The sequence below is a fragment of the Parasteatoda tepidariorum genome, chromosome 6 (assembly GCF_043381705.1).
Source record: "Parasteatoda tepidariorum isolate YZ-2023 chromosome 6, CAS_Ptep_4.0, whole genome shotgun sequence".
NCBI classification, from domain to species: Eukaryota; Metazoa; Arthropoda; class Arachnida; order Araneae; family Theridiidae; genus Parasteatoda; species Parasteatoda tepidariorum.
In genome coordinates, this window is record NC_092209.1 from 80,345,131 (window position 1) to 80,363,296 (window position 18,166).

Genomic DNA, 18,166 nt, shown 5'->3' on the forward strand with positions numbered 1-18,166 from the left:
CATGACATATATATATATATATATATATACTTTCGCTTTCCAATGAGGTAAACTGGGTTCGAAACCCAGCCACGCTGGTCGATACGAATTCCGCATCCGCCTTTTGCACCGATATAACAGTGATGACGTAAAATATCCTCAGTGGTAGACGGATCATGGATTAAAGTCCCTTCACCGTGAGCCTAACTCTGGGAGATTTTCGTTGTTTTTCTCTCCATGTAACGCAAATGCGAATTTCTCCCAATACTTGATCCAGGTGTTCCCATGTTTTCTGGATTGGGTTCAAAATTACAAGGCTACGGAGTTGAACATTAATAGTCGTAAACCCATAAAATTGGGTCGGCTGTTTAACGACGGTAATAAAATTAAAAGAAACTCTCTCCTCTATAATTCTAGTCAATGATATTTTCGCATCCTCAATCTCATAATTTTTATTTCCCTGAATTATTTGCTATATTTCAAACACATGTACTTGAGGAAAAATCGTTTCACCTAGTTCCTCTGTTAGATTGTGGCGTAAACTAAAACTACGATTATTAAACATCAATTCACTAGTATACAAGACATGCTAACTCGATTCCATATTGACCTTTTGATAGATGACCGTTGAAATAGTAGAAAGCGCTTTCCCCACAAGATCAATGAGATTTGATTTTTTTCCCCTTTATTAAAAAAGGCCATGGGCGATTTTTTTTTCAAATCTCGCCAAACTATGTTTCCCGAAGATATTTGGGGAGATTATTTTGAACGTCTGATCGCACCACTAAAACTCTTAAACCAGATTGGTTATTTGACCAAAGTTGAATTTCGTCAAAAAAGACGTAAAAGACGTTTATTTTTTCGCCATTTATGCTTCTGATTTCTTGATGTTATTTCATTTTTAAACCGTTATTTCATTTATTACCGTTATTATTTCATTTTTTAATAATCAAAAAGCAATATTGATGCCAGTAATGATCGCCGACTTGGTAAACTTGGCGAGATTTCAAAAAGTCGCCACGAAGTGCGCTATTGTTGGATTTTACCGCCACGGTCCGTAACTCTTATAGTATTATAAAGTGTGAGCTACTGTGTCTCAATATACTTTCAAATAACTTAACTTGAATTATAATTTAAGAAATTCACATTTTCTGAAAGGAACCAATTAAACTTTTCAAAAGTCCACAACTCTGCCATTAGTAATAATTCTGTAGTGTCACAACTAACAGAAAATACGACGTGAGTTCAGCAATTTATTTCAAAACTTAATACACAAATTCTTAAATAAGCAATAAAAAGCTATCTATCCCTTTTTATAAAGAAAATCTGAAGGAAAAAAAAAACAAAAAAAAACTTCATAGATCGCGTTTAACTAGATCAAGATATCTAACTATATCTCGAGAAATTTCTTGAAAAAATCTGATCTCAGTTTTTTGATGAAATATGCGTTGAGTTATTAAACTATGGATACATAAATAAAAACAAGAAAAAATCACGACTTAACTTCTCAAAGGGACCAAAAAGGAAAAAAACTATTCTATTTTTGCCACACCTAGAACGAAACACCTCGGGTGCATATTTTCTTAATCTGCTTCAATCACAACCTAAAATTTCTTCTTGTCTTTCGTCCAGTCTTCGTTTTCCGTTTTAAGTGTAAAAGAGGGAGAAAAGTTCTCACTTTTACAGTTAAATAGAAAAACGTTGTTTTGTTTTCCACTTAAAAGAAATCATTTCTTTGTGTTTTATTTAATGACACCTAAATTAGAATGCTAGATAAGAATTGGTATCACGTTTTCCCCTCAGAGTTTCATATACAGTCCCTGACCAAATTATTAAACGCACTATAAGAGTCTATGTAAAATTTTAATTAACAGGTGATACTATACAGCTTTAGTGTTTTTACGAGACAGAAACTAACCCGTTTGCACTTGTTTACGTTCGTGCATCAATTAGTTAAATTAGACAGTGCATAATATAAATTCGACGATTGGATAAAGCAGACGATATATTATATAAATCTAAAATATTTATTATATCAGCTATTATATTAGTATAATATAATAATTCGAGGTGAAATTATTAGACGCAACGTTGTTTTTCAATAGATACATGTTTAGAAATAAAGTTTAAAAAATATTTGTTCGAAAAAAGCAAACGATTTTAAATCAAACGTGAACCACAGCTGCCGTCACTTTTTCAATCGTCAGCACGTTTATTTATTTATTATTTTTGCAAAGAGTAACTCAAATTAAGAGTGTTGATGCGCGTACTCAAAGTTTAACCTCTAATCGTCCGTAAAAGCTATGTTGAAAGATTAAAATTCATTGATTTGCGTTGAATCCGTTATTGAAAACGATCTTTTGACTTTTACTTCATAAAAGCATTGTTCTACTCATGGGATACTGTGACTGAATTTTGATGATGTTTAATTACTTAGATGAAATATATTATTTGGTGAAAAAGAACGAACACCTGGATATATGCTATGTTTAATCTTCAAAAATGGTAGCTCTTTTTGACATTGTTCGTTTGAATATATCAACGATGAATATGTGAAGAACTCATGTGATAATTGGATATACTGTAGCCTACGTCACAGGTCGTGTTATTCCTACTAAATTTAACTAGTAAACAGCATTTACTGCGAACCTGATTTCTAGCGACAAGTAAAAATTAAACGAAATGCGTTGTTATGAGTCGCTACTCGTCAGGTTGGAAATGTATTAGTCTAGTTCCTTTTGAAATAATTTATTTTGTTGTTTTATCTAAGTTTATGAATTTATTAAAACATATTTAAAACTCAACTTATTAATTAAACTAAAAGGTAAATATCATTCCTAGTAAAATTTTCGGAGTGGAAGTAGTTGTGTTTTTTTTTCATATTATACCCAATTGTAGCATGGATGCGTCTCCTAAAACTGATTATTTCAAAAGAGTGATCACTTTAGTTGAATGTAGTAATTAAACTCGAAAAAGTTTTGATTCTTTTTATGCTTTGGTTAATAGCCATTGTATTCCTTTGATTTTAAGAAGTTTTGAATTTTTGTAGTGGTTATTTCAAAAACAGAAAGTCATTTCTCAACTTCGGAAATTCCATTTCATCAGATGACGCACCAAATGGAGAAAATTCACATAATGGAGGTGAGTCTTACTTATTTTGTTTTCTTACACATAAGAGAATTATATTCATATTCAGTGACAGCAGAAGCATCCCTCCCTGTTGGGGGGCTCTCTCCCGCCATGTATTTGTACAGTCCCTGGCCAAATTATTAAACGCACTATAAGATTCTATGTAAAATCTTAATTATCAGGTGATACTGTACAGCTTTATTGTTTTTACGCGACTCAAACCGATTTGCACATGTTTACGTTCGTGTATCAATTGGTTAAATTAGACAATATACTATAATGTAAATTAGACGATTGGATAAATTAGACGATATATTATATAAATATAGAGTATTTATTATATCAAGCAATATAATAGTATATTATAATAATTAGACCGAATCATTAGAAGCACTGTAGTTTTTTAATAATTGCATATTTTGCACTAGTTTATATGCAATACTTGTATGTTTAAACAAAGATGTAATAGGTTTTTATTCAGGAGATTTTTTACATACTTCCTATTTGCATTAATATATTATTTTTTTTAACGTATTGCATTACAATGTTAACTAATTGATACACGAGCATAAACAAGTACAAACCGGTTTAAGCCGCGTAAAAACTATAATGCTGTATAGTATCACCTGATAATTAAGATTGATTAGGTGTTTATTTTCGATTGCTATGTCAATGTTATTTCATTTAATCACATTATTTTTTGTTCTCTCTTCATTTTTATAATGCACGTCAATCAACAATAGTTTTTATGGTTTTTATTTTCTAATTTAGATTGATTGACTTCGTGAAGTAATTTATTTTTGTTGAAAATTTTTATTAACATTTTAAGCTTTTTTTTTTGGGGGNAAGATGTAATAGGTTTTTATTCAGGAGATTTTTTACATACTTCCTATTTGCATTAATATATTATTTTTTTTAACGTATTGCATTACAATGTTAACTAATTGATACACGAGCATAAACAAGTACAAACCGGTTTAAGCCGCGTAAAAACTATAATGCTGTATAGTATCACCTGATAATTAAGATTGATTAGGTGTTTATTTTCGATTGCTATGTCAATGTTATTTCATTTAATCACATTATTTTTTGTTCTCGATTCATTTTTATAATGCACGTCAATCAACAATATTTTTCATAATTTTTATTTTCTAATTTAGATTGATTGACTTCGTGAAGTAATTTATTTTTTTGAACATTTCCGTATCGTGATCTGTCGCGCCAACCAAGATGCTAAATAGATTTTAAACTTGAAAATTTTTGTAAAAAAACATGTAAATGTTCTTTTTTTCTCGCTAATTACATGAATTTTCGAACAGTTAAGAAATTAAAGTATTTTAAGTTTGATCTTAAATCAATTTTTTTTATAGAAAATGTATACTGTGTCCTACCAAAATTATTTTAATGGTTCAATTTACAATTCTCACTATACACAATTATTTATTTAAAATTATTATAAATAAAAAAAATTTTGGCATAATCATTTCTGATTTTTCAAAGTGAACTAGGCTCATCATTAGTATGTAGTTTTTGAAATCTATACTTCCGTTTCTAATACTTTTTGGGTGTTTAGTTTCGATTGCTAAGTCAATGTTATTTCGTTTAATCACATTAACTTTAGTTCTCTCTTCATTTTTATAATGCACGTCAATTAACAATAATTTTTCATGGTTTTTATTTTCTAGTTTAGAGTGATTAATTTTTTTGAAATTTTTTTTAACATTTTAGGATTTTTTTCCACTAAATACATGAATTTTCGAATAATTAATAAACTAAAATATTTTTAAGTTTTATTCTAAATCAATTTTTTATGACAAATGTATACTTGTTCCTTCCAAAATTATTTTAATGGTGCAATTTACGATTCTAACAATATGTAATTATTTATCTAAAATTATTATTATTATTTATAACAATAAATTTTTATAAATAATTTTTTGCTGATTTTTCAAAATGAACTAAGCTCATTAGTATGAAGTTATTGAAATCTATACTTTATAGACATAGTTTTTAAATATTGTAAGCCTATCCCTGTAAACACAAATAACTGCTTCAAATATGCATATTTTTACAAGCGTCAATTAGAAAGTAAAATATGGTAGCTTTTCATAAACACTAATTTCTTGTTAAAATTTATTTCTTATTTCTATTCTGGTTCATACATTAAGTGATGATCTAGTGAACTATAGTCAGCAATAAATATGAGTAGCAACAATTAAAAATTAAAAAAATTAAATTCTAGAGTTTAAACTCAATATAGTAATTTTTAAAATGCGTTCAAATTGGAATGCTTTAAATTTAAAATAAATGCGCGGAATGCATTTAAAATTAAAAAGAATGCTTTAAAATTTAATTATATCAGTTTGTTTTGATGAAAAGAAAATTAATAAAAATAATGCAGTTTTTCCGACTGCGAAGTTTAAACACATTATAGTCTTAAAAACATCACCCAAATTGATTAAACTTTGCCCATATTTTTAAAATCATTCAAACGCTCACCCTTAATTATCTTGATGTATGAGAAAATGCACTTATTACACTTTAAGAAAAACGAATCAGTGTCAGAGCCTGACAAAGGCATGGGCATACGGGGCAGTTGCCCCGGGCCCCAAATCAAATAGAAAGTTTATTTTAGATTTCTTTCTTTATTGAACATTTTTTAAACAAAATATCAGTGCAGTGTAAAATCCGTCAGTTTTATGTTAGCTTCTTCATTAATCTGTCGTATGAGCACAAAAAATCTATTTTTCGTAAATCCATGGTTTTCCAGTGCGGGATTTAGGTAAATTTCGCAATTACGGAGGACAAATTTGGCCAATCCAAAGACTATTTTTACATTTCGCAAAATGGGATAGGTTTACCAAAATACAGGCTTTTGATTGGCTTGAGTGAGCCATCGTAATTTGAAAAATGTAGCTAAATTCCGCCCTAATGTCAGCAAGGATATGAATTTTTTGCAGCTGGATGACAAAGTTAACAATTAGGAAACTGCATTCGACATGATGGACATAGAATTGTCAGAAAATCAATAAAATGAACCGAACGATATTTCGTCTGACCATTGGAGGGAGGGGGGACTTAATAGCTTTTTTTAAGATTTTAATCAATTTTCTTGCTATATACGTATAATGAGGTGAAAATTTAAATACATCCATATATTTCGGTTCTTTATTACTTAAGTAGTGAAGCAGAGGGGGTCCCCCAAAGAAGTTTTTGGCCTGGGCCCCAATTAAGCTAAGTCGGGCCCTGACCATTGTTTAAGTAACACTACGTTTTACTTTATTTACAAGCTGAATGATTATTTGAAATGCGCTACCTCGAAAAGGGGATTTCCCTGCTTTTTGGAAAGACTCAACTTACTGGATATTATCTTATTTCGTCCGTCACTCTGTTAAAGATCGCATCTCTCTCATGCATGCATAGATGGCAGCACTGACATCTTATTGCCACCATACAAGAGGACTGCACTGAACCAAGTTATTTTTTGTAACTTGGCTATTTACTTCTTAGAGGACATGCAGGAATGATAAATCTAATAAGGGTTTCTTAATGGTGGATACAGTTTCCTTGTATATTAACAATTCCTTAGAAAACATACTGAAAAAGTAGGACACTTACCGTTACTACTGTGTATTTTCATATGCGAAAAACTTCCACGCATGTGCCAGTCATCAGAATTAGTTCGATTTCATTAAAAATGGGATGGAAAAAGGAGGGTTGTTTACTTTACAAAGCCCCACACGCGTGCAAGCTTCTTAACATCAGAAAGTTCGGTGACATTTTCGACGCAGAACTGTCCCAGCAGATGGTTCATTTTTCCCTCGAAAACGAACTGTTTTTCCAGTAAACATAAAAAAACTGTAATGCAATTGATAACTGTAATTTAATCAATTCCTAGTAAATTTTACTAAAGATGTCTATGAATTTCATACTTAGTAGCGACAGTTAGGAAAGACAAAACTGCTTAAAAAGAAAGTTTATACTATCCCAGGTTCCAGGTTCATGGATTGCATTTGTCATTTTTATTTATAATTTTTTTTAAAAACATTTGATTTATTTGCAAGCTCCATATTTCTAGACTTCCGTATAAAAGATTTAAATGCACTCATACAACGAAAATAAAAGAGCATATTTCAAGATTTTGCTGAGAAAAGTTCAAAATGTATATCTGAGTATCTATACTACTTTGTATGAGGGATCAAAATAATGATTACATAATAATAAGTATTGAATTATATATCAATAGTATATATATTAAGTAATATTATACAATAATAAGTTTCGTATAAGGTATTGTACCCAGTATTGAAACAATTACTATTATTTATCAGCAGCATTCCATCAAGTTCTGAAGGATGAAAAACAATGGAGCGTTATTTTTCCGCTTCAACTGTATTTATTATTCGAATCATAAAGAATTTTCCCAGCAGTAGCGAATGTGTTCTTTTTCGTACAGAATTACCCATGATTCCATTGGAGAAAAGCGTTTACGACTTATCTTTCAGGGTTACGGCCACTTTGGAAATACGATGTCGTAAATCGGTACATAAATTCCAATGATTGTCTCTGTAATACTGTTACTACCTTATGTCAACACGGTATGCAGATTACTAGACAACAAAAATAAAAAGAAGCGATAAAAAAAATAAAAGAAATAAATAAAAGGAGAAGAGAACAAAAGAGGCATGTAATATCGTGTTTCTAGAGTTTTGAAAAAAAGAGGACACACAAAAGAGCGTCTAGATTTACATCACATTTGCTTAAAAGAATGCCTCTCTACCTCTAACAAACCTTTACTAGACAAGACGAATGCCAGGACATTAGACAAAAATGTGTTATGAAGACATGATGGGGGATCCATTGTACTGTCAGGCTTCGGCAAGACTACATTTATCAGTGAAAATTATACTTTGCCCCATTACCATACCAATTGAATGAAGATGTAACAAAAAGTATGAAATTTACACCAGCCAATTTACTTTGCTTCTAGCTTTCATATAATCCCAAGTGATTAATGAGAATTCCGTAATGCATATTCGCAACTGAATAGACAGAAGAACCCGCTTACTACGAGACCTAGCTTAAGGATATAACGTATTTAAAGAGCAAAATGGAATGTTTTTGTTTGGTACTATGTTAGAAATGCATTCGACTGGACTCTTACAGAGAGTAATTTTTTTCCCAGATTTTACATAAGAAATGACTTTGGAATCGTGGAATAGTATAGAACTAAATTCTTGTGCGAAATGTTGGTAAAGCACGTGTTTTAAATGAAAAAAAAAATTTGGATTATTATTAATGGTGAACAATTTCAAAAGAATATGGTGGCGGAACATTGCATGAAGTGCATATTTTTCTGGATTTTCCATTTCATGCCAAGCAAATTTCAGTCCTGATTGATAAAAAATATTGATTACTTGCTAAGTAATTTCAAACTTTTTGACGAACTGATTTGACAAACTACTTATCTAAACAGTTATAAATTGTTATGTACGTTTTTGTCTCAATTATATAATATTTAACAAATAATTTCATAATATTTAACATCTCTTTCGCTTTAGTTTTATTCGAATTCATATTGATATTATGTCTACGTTGTGTTTGATTTCGAAATAAATTTTATGCTACAAAAAATATTGTATCTCTCTATACATATGCATCTCTATATAATGTATCTTTATATATGCCTCTCCTAAATTTAGAATTCTTGTTTTAGATTGTATCGGAAAAGTAACTTTACTGATTTTACCTTTTCAGTGTTAATTTTCTAGCTCTAATGTGATGTTTTGTCCAAATAAACTGAATTTTTTTTTTTTTTTTTTTTTTTTTTAAGGATTTGTATTGTACAGAAATTTTAACTCTTTGTTTAATTGGTTATGAGGATGGGGAAGGGGTAAACTACGCTTGACTGATTCCTATGTGTATCATATCTTAGAGTAATTATGAATGTTAGCATTACCGAATAGCATGCGTGGTGACGGCTGCTTTTCCCGAAGTAGTGTATAAAGGAACATTCTACACCAGGAACTTGGTTATGATGACTTTTACTGATACACCACTTTAATGTAGAGAAGAGGTATCACCATTTTTGATGATTTGATACACAAAAAGTTTTTACAGTGCTGTGTGGATGGTTGGCTGAATGTAAACAATAACAAGCTTCCGAAAGCCGGAAGAAATTTAGAGAACTTCCGGTGTATCCCTCCGCTTATGTTACGCTTACGAGTCGATGTGTGAACAGGCTTAATGTTCTAGGAAGTTTGTGATTTTTGTCTAAATTTACCGGTAATTTTACCATTTATGACAGTTATCTGTAATTTATAAATTCTAACAGGTCCTGAGCGTAAAACAAATTTCACAAAATTAATATCACAGCATCCATGCTTTTACTTTGCACGCTTGCTTTTACTTTGTGCGCCTCTTGTGTTTTAACTTCTTGCTAGTCTTGACTTGTATACCTCTACGGCCCTGACTTGTTGCTGGTTTTAACTTTTAAATCTTTTGAGCCCATGTAACTTCTTTGTATTACCACTGGTTGGTTTTATTTTCATGAGTCCCTATTGATTCATGGTTTTAACTATCCTGATCACTTTGTACCCCTTTTGGCTTGTTATTGCTCTTTTAACTTGTCGTTGTTATATATTTTTAACTTTCCCATTTTGGCTGTGTATTGCCAGTGTTTTATTTCTTGTGAATGTTTTGGGTGCTTCTTATAGCAGCGAGGCACGGCCATAATAAGGGTCTGTAGACCTAATATAAGGATCTTTTGATTCGGTTGTCTCTTGCTGAAAACACAACCAGTTTTTACTTACTTTATCGCTATGCATTGTTCTTTATCTTTCTTGTGTATTGTAAATTTTGTATCTGATGGCCTGTTGCCATCCATCCACTTGATGTAAATTTTGTATTTTGTGTTTTTAATGCCTCTCCCGTATGCCCATAGATGGGCGGGTCGGGGACATACAATAAATCACAGCATCCATAAAGTGTAAGTTCAGTCATGTTTTGAGTGTTTGGGTAAAATAGCCCCTTGGAATCTAATTCAAATAATTTCGTGTTTTTTTTTCAAATACTGTACACAAATAAGAAAAATACAAATAAAAACTAGTTAGTGCTATTCATAAACGAAGTTATGAAGTCCGACTAAAAGCCAGAGCATTACACAATTTTTTTCTTTTTCATTTGGGAACAAAGAGATCCTAGCACTTCTAAAACTATACACGAAAGTGGAGAAAAAAAAATTACTCTCATTTATGAAAATAGTTAACTTATAGCTTAACCGAAAATAAAATTGATTAATGTAACATCTGTCGAGACAATTTTGAATTGTAGATAAGAAAATGTTTACATTTTCTTAATGTAATTTTTTATTGCAATATCAAAAAATCTGATTAAATTTCATTGAATATTTTCCGAGAAATGCCAATGCTTCTTATTACTTAGGAAATGTTACAATAAGGAAGTCGAATAACCGAGATCTAAAACGTATTTCAATTAGTAAACGTGATTTAAATCATTAAACTAAAGCAATCTATGATTTCAAAGCATATCAGGTAACGGCAATAGTTAAATTGGTTGCTGAAATACACGAGAAGATGAGATGCAAATATTATTCCCCCCGTTTTTATGAGAGTTGTAAAAGTTAAATGATGTTCTTCGAGCATCAACACCTTTAGGTTTATTTTATTCAATACCTTGGCGTCTGTTGTTAAGATTTTATGGACCATATTTTTTTCAGAACGTCTAATGGGTGAATTTTAAACATAAGCGTCATTTTTTTTATGTTGGTGACGTCAAATGAGTAATATTTTTAAGAATTGTAATAAAAAAATGCTTTGGGTAAAACGATCACCTTGTGAAAAGCACGACAGGAAATAGCAACTCAACTATCAAATATAATCCATATCTTTATCTATATATTAGCTTTAACTAATAATATCTATATTCTAGCTATGAAATATAATATCTTTTAACTTCTTTTTAATATTTTTTCCTTTTGATAGTTAGGTTGCTATTTCCTGTAGAGCTTTTCACAAGGTGATATTAAATTTGTCATTTAGTATGTTAGTTCATGTTAATGGTTTATGGTTTTCACCTACCTGATATATATATATATATATATACTAGAGGGCTTCGCCCCCTGCTCACTACCGCTCGCCAACCCCAGATATCTGCTACGCAATTACATTTTTGTTCGCTTCGCGAACAAAACTAAAATCGTTTTCCTGGAGATTAGCTGGCAATTTTTCTGCACCAACATCACATAGAGAAAATATGATAGGATTGTAATATGTCAGAGGTCCTTGTTATCAGCATTATAAACTTATGTAACGCAATTTTAATACTAACAATAATATAAACTTATATAAAGCAAGGAAGCAATATTATTTAACAAATTACTTTAGGGCATTAGCCGGAGATTAATCTCCGTATTCGAAGCACACGTGGCAGAGCCTAACTCGGGTTGTCTATATTTGAGGGTGCCCCTTGATTCTCGCTAAGTTGTAATCGCGGTTGATCACCAAGCTGGGAGATGTCGAAACCCAATCGTGATTCTGATTGGTTTAGATTTTAGCGTTATTTTTAAATGTTCAATGATATATGTGATTTCAGAGCTCCGTTAGTTCTAACTTGGATACCGGCTGGTTACTTTTTCTTCTGGTCAATAAGATCGAAGGTATGTGGGCAGTCATAAAAAGGGACTTTAGAAAAAAATGTCATCGCCAGTCCGGTACCACAGACGCAATTTTCGGTTCGTATTTCGCCGAATTTATGTGGCGATGGAGGTACACAGATTCTATTCATGATAAATTTAGACAGTATCCAACTGCTATTAGAGAATTCGGTGCACCTAAATCTGAGGATATTCAAGCTTAAAGAAGCAGTGAGTTGTTTTTTTCCTTTTCCTTCTGTGCTTACTCCATTAATTTTTGTTTCGATTTAAAATGCATTTTCTTGGATTTATTAATTTTGCTCATATCGGATTCATTGCAATTTTATAAAGTTTTGGCCGATGTTTTGTTGAAATTTTCCAATGTTTTATTGAAATATCATTATATTTTGGCAGCATTCCTATTACCACGGTGTTCCGAGCAAACAGGAATGGCGCCAAACATAAGTCGCCAATTTCGCCAAAGGGCACCCTCGAGTACATTTTTTTACCCCTACTAACTCAAATCATTGTTGATCTTATAGGATGCCGGATGCTCCCTATATGGTACTTGTGATTTGCACTCTTATGCATTTGCACTTTTGATTTGCACTTTTATGCATTATTTAAGAAATATCTCAAACAAATATGAACTGTTAATTAATATTTCTGACTGCACGATTTTTTGAAAGTAAGTAAAAAACAATTAAAAGTAAGAAAAAACAATGATAAAATAAAAAATTATTTACAAAACCTCCTTATATACAACATTTTTTATCAATTTCTTTTCCATATTATTCGTTTTCAGTTAAACGTCTTGACTCTTCAACGTTTCTTCGCCGTGCATGTCGCTGTCGCGTATTGACAGTACTGCGATTATTTTCCCGGTAATTTTGTATTGCTAAATTATGTTCAACCCTATGTCGCTGTTGTTATCTCCTAAGATATTCACGGCGATCCATTTTTTATAAAAGATATAAGTATTTTAGAGTAAACTCTTCAATATACTTCACACATTCAATACAAAATAAAAATCGTAACAAGACTTTGCTGGTAAGTNTTATCATCTATTAGTAAAAGTGTATTTAATTCATTACCTCAAGTAGTTGAAATTGTCTGCGTTTGATTAAGTAATCGGTAAATTAAATATCGCTATGTTTTTAACTGGCCATTTCCATCATTTGTGTAAATAAAATCGACGGATGCTCAGTGCCAAGCACTATATCCTGTGGAATATTACATACTTATATATATATATATATAGATAGATAGATATAGATTGATAAAACCTGCTAGTACATAGAAAGAACTCATACATTAAGTACACGGATGTACTTAATATACAACCCATATATTAAGTACATCCGTGGTTCTATGTAATACATAGAACCCCAGATTTTCTCGAATTGGATTTGCACATGGTCAAAATATCAATTTAGATAATAAAAATTTTGTGTAAATAAATTCACACAAACAAGTCAATGATTTAATATAGAATTTAATTGCATTAGTTGGGCTATTCATTGTTTTTTCTTGGAAGAATTTTGTCTATATGTTTTTTGGAGAAATTAATCTTACTACAAATTCTTTTAATTCTATTTATTTGATTAAAAATAGTATTTAAATAAATGTTTTTAGAAGCGTTAGAATTCCATGTAACTAGTTTATTTATTTCAAACTTAAAACGTTTTTCGTATAACTCAACAATAAATGCCGTTATTTTCATCTTTTTTAATAGCTTAATTTAAAAAAATTAAGATTAATATTATCGTCATGATTACGAAGCAAAATTAATTCCTCGAGGTAAGTATTATTTAACAAAATCATATTATTTTGAAAATTGAAGATTATTAAAGCATCAATAAATCTATAAAACAAATTTAATATTTAGAGTATAATTTTTTTTTCTTCATAAAATTGTGGAAATTAGTTAGCAAGAACGGACGAAAAATTAAATCCTGGTGGTATTCTATCTATTTGAATAAAAGAAAATATATATATATTCCTTTTTAAAGATAATTATTAAAAATACATACAATATTTTACAAATTCCAATAATTAAAATCGCAATTATATTTTTATAATCATAACTCAAAGGAATATCTTTTAGTTTTGAAAGGGAAATGTTATTTAAAGAGATGTTGGAAATCAAAAGTTGCAATAATTTTTAATAAATTCTGAAATAAGATGGTTATTGGTGATAATTTATGAAGACTCCTTTTCTAATAATATTGCTAATAATTTTATTTAAATATTTGGAGAAAATAGTAACAGATTAGGTAAGTATTAAACCCACTAAAGATTGCTCTAAATTTAATAGCAATTTTATGAAATTTTGAACTGATAATTAAGTATTTAAATTAAACATTGTTAACGTTAATTTTTAACCTCTTATATATGAAAAAAAAAAATACAATAATAGTATTGTTATTTAAATTACTAAGCTTAAAATTTTTACTATTTATTAACTCCTTATTTAAAAGTTGAACCAAAAATTTTTTTTACAGAATATTGCATAACTATTGCTATATTTGTCTATGGGGGCAATTACAAAGTTCTTTTGGAGCTAGATCAGATCATTTCTAGATCAGTTTTAGAAACAATTGTTGAATTGTTACTGTTATTTAAAGTTCCCTTACAATTAAAAATAAAAATTTTAAAGCAATAATAAAAAACAGTTCTTTTCCATTCTATTAACATATCTTAAAGTACTTGAAAAAATATTTAAAAATGAAAATGTCAATAAAAAAAATAAATTACTCTCTCTGGTGTAGGGCCTTTTAAGAAAGTAAGGACCAGGACACATGTCCCACCCTTACAAAGGCTCAGAAGGTTAAAATATACTTAGCTTGAAAATGAAGCAAATGCCACAAAGTAATAACAAAATCTTCCGAAAAAAGCAATATGAAATATATATATACACACATTTATAGTCACATGGACGACTAGAACGTCATGGAAAGAAAGAAGAACATTATTCTCCATTTCTGTTAATATTACGATTTTATTTTACTCTCTTTGTTACTAATCTTCTCATGCACTCATGTTAGTTGTCAGGAATAAAAAAATGGAAAGAAAATTAATGTTAGTGTCCAGATAAATTCTTTAGAATATACAAAATTTAGGTATTTGAAGGGACAAATAGATTTCATCGGAAAAAAAAATAGAAAAATAAAATGTTTTGTTATAGTTGAAAATCAGATATTTAGTGTTAAAAACAATTTTTTTTTATCGTTAAAAATCTAACAAAAATTTTGGTTTAGAGAACAAATATTCGCAAATGCGTTGAATCATCTTAAAGTCATATATACGCGTATAGATGTCACCACAAATTCAGTTAATTTTCTCGTCTTAAAAATACAGTTCGACTTTCGATATGTAGAGGACGCCACTGCGCATGCAAAAATCTTTTCAGGAAAAACGAAAGCCAACAGCTATCAGACAATAAAAACATTTTCCTATTAGAAAAAAAAAACTGTAAGCTGTTTTTTTCTTGAAGATGTTAATAATCATTGTTGAGTTTTAAACTTCAGTCACATCTCATCTCACATCTGAATTTGAAAATAATAATTAATAACTCCTTTTTTCTTTGAATTGTCTCTCTGGTGTAGAGAGAATGCATAAAATTGCTTCTTATATTTTAAATTACAATATTTCTACCAGAAAATAATAAAATCTATATCGACCGCTAAATTTTAATTTAAGAAACATATGAAGAAGATGAATAACAATTAACTCTTTCAAGGTTAAAAAAGAAAGCCGTTAATTTAATTAATGAGAATATCACTTAAAATATTCTAGAATAAATATCTATTATAAGTTATATTTTCAATGAGCATATTCTTCTATGAAATACAAATATGTAAGCATAAACATTAAAACTTGTTTTTTTATTTATTTTANTTTTTTTTTTTTTTTTTTTTTTTTTTTTTTTTTTTTTTTTTTTTTTTTTTTTTTTTTTTTTTTTTATTTATTTATTTATTTTTTATTTTTTTATTTTTTTGCTTTAACAAACACAAGCAATTTTATAGACTCTTCAAAATCATTTTTTTTTTGCAATTTCATATTTTCGATAAAAATTATTGCTGAAGAATTTATTATCTTGATTCATTGTTAACCCTAAAACAGGATTCCATAGCTTTTAATTTGCTACACATAGTGGACACACATTCACCACTAGCTACACATTCACCACTTGCTACACATAGTGGAATTGTTAACTTTAACAATCCTTTTCTTAAACTTATCCACAAGTTTGGATAAATATCTTTTATGTTCTTATAAATGAACATATGAGACCAATTGGAGATGTGTCATATTTTCTTTCTTATAATTGAACAGTGGGCAAAATAAAAAAGATATCACCCTGAATAACTTTCGTTCTAATGTTCGGATTTTCACGTACTAAGTGTCAATCTTAATGGTTCTTGGTGGTGACTTCAAATATGCTAATTAATTAGTGCTAACTATTAATAAAGTTAAGAAATCAGACACAAAAACGCACTTTCTCTAAATAAACATATAATTGTTTTGCGTATTTGGATTCCTGACATTAAAAAAATGATATGACAAAATTTAGAAAAGATTGAATCACAAATTGGGGGGGGGGGCTAGGAGTTATATATATTTGGCGATAGTCCCAAAACACAGCCAAGCAAAGTTGCTGCCGCAAGTGAGTAATTTAAGATAACCATAGGCTTATTCGAGATAATGAATGAAATAAAATAATGGAATAAATACTAAAAATAAAGAAAGAATGTTCTGTGATAGTTCGGAGAGGTTTATTTATTTATGGTTAATAGAAAAATATCTAGGTAATTGACATTTTTTGAACTGATTTCGGCGCAAAAAGCAAATATCATTTTCCTTACAATCTCCTTTGAACAGAAAATTTGAAGAATTTATAAATTATTTATGATTTTTTAAACTTTTAGAATTTGAACACATGATTTTTTTATCTGACACTATTTGTGTTTCTTACGTTGTTTCAGACAGGTTGTTGTTGACATTATTTGTGTTTCTACTTCATTTATTTGAGGATTTCATGCCAAAATTAATTTTACATGACTTCTTATAATTATATACAAAATTTTAGGATAATAATTTTTACAGTTTTGATCGAGTCTTCTAGGCAAGAAAGTTTAAAGCAACAAAAAAAAAGGTGCCTGAAAAAATTATTGAGGGTATGGTTATTCCAATGAACCTTCATAAGGTTTTATGTAATTTACGATATTTCTTTTTTCTATAATTAATTGATGAATGTTAAGTGGCATTTTAAAAACATTGAAATATGTTACGTTTAGGAATAATATGTTGTAAATTATCAGTTTCATTGTTAAAAAAATCGCTCCAGTCTGTCGAACATTTAGGTTACGTTGTTTTCTTTGTGATGCAGATGATTTGCAAATGGCATCCAGATGTTTAGATGCATTCTAAAACTTATTTTCGCAAATTCACCGTAAAATGTAGCTCTACGGGTTATTCAATTACGATCATATTATAGTCATTAATTAAAGCATAAAAGTGAGAAAGAAGTCACACAAAAAAAATGACTTAAGATTACAATATCCCCTGCGGCAGAATTTTTTCGAGCTATCTGTGACAAAACTCTCTAGCACTAATATCTTTCTGCAAGGTACTTTTAATAATAACTAGAGCCCGGATTTTGATGACCTAAAAAATCTCAATTAATGCCCTTAAAAAGTGCAAAAAATGCCCTTAAAAACTGCAAAAAATGCCCTTAAAAGTGCAAAAAATGCCCTTAAAATGCGAAAATTGTACTAAAAATGCCTTATGACATGCCTTAAATAGAAGTAAAAATATTGAACTAAAACAATGTTTTACTCTTTAAAATTATTATGAGTCGTTTCAAAAAATATAAAGCAATGCAATACTTGTTCTACGTTCATTAAAGTNATTTTTTTTTTGCAATTTCATATTTTCGATAAAAATTATTGCTGAAGAATTTATTATCTTGATTCATTGTTAACCCTAAAACAGGATTCCATAGCTTTTAATTTGCTACACATAGTGGACACACATTCACCACTAGCTACACATTCACCACTTGCTACACATAGTGGAATTGTTAACTTTAACAATCCTTTTCTTAAACTTATCCACAAGTTTGGATAAATATCTTTTATGTTCTTATAAATGAACATATGAGATCAATTGGAGATATGTCATATTATTTCTTTCTTATAATTGAACAGTGGGCAAAATAAAAAAGATATCACCCTGAATAACTTTCGTTCTAATGATCGGATTTTCACGTACTAAGTGTCAATCTTAATGGTTCTTGGTGGTGACTTCAAATATGCTAATTAATTAGTGCTAACTATTAATAAAGTTACGAAATCAGACACAAAAACGCACTTTCTCTAAATAAACATATAATTGTTTTGC

At 29.6% G+C, this 18,166-nt stretch overlaps 1 protein-coding gene across 3 annotated transcripts in view; it reads right to left on the reverse strand.

Annotated features, from left to right (window-relative positions):
• Positions 1-14,793, reverse strand: part of LOC122271184 (uncharacterized) — an 18,405-nt gene extending 3,612 nt beyond the window's left edge. Inside the window, exon 1 of one of the 3 annotated variants that reach the window (XR_011637070.1) lies at positions 14,680-14,793. Coding sequence is in view for 1 of the 3 variants with exons in the window: in XM_071182782.1 (XP_071038883.1) it covers positions 7,408-7,445 (38 nt within the window). In the remaining 2 variants the exon portion in view is untranslated. Of the gene's footprint in view, positions 1-7,407; positions 7,989-14,679 lie in introns of those variants that run through there. The other 2 variants (XR_006226231.2, XM_071182782.1) reach the window with 2 other exon arrangements.
• Positions 14,794-18,166: the final 3,373 nt, after the last annotated feature.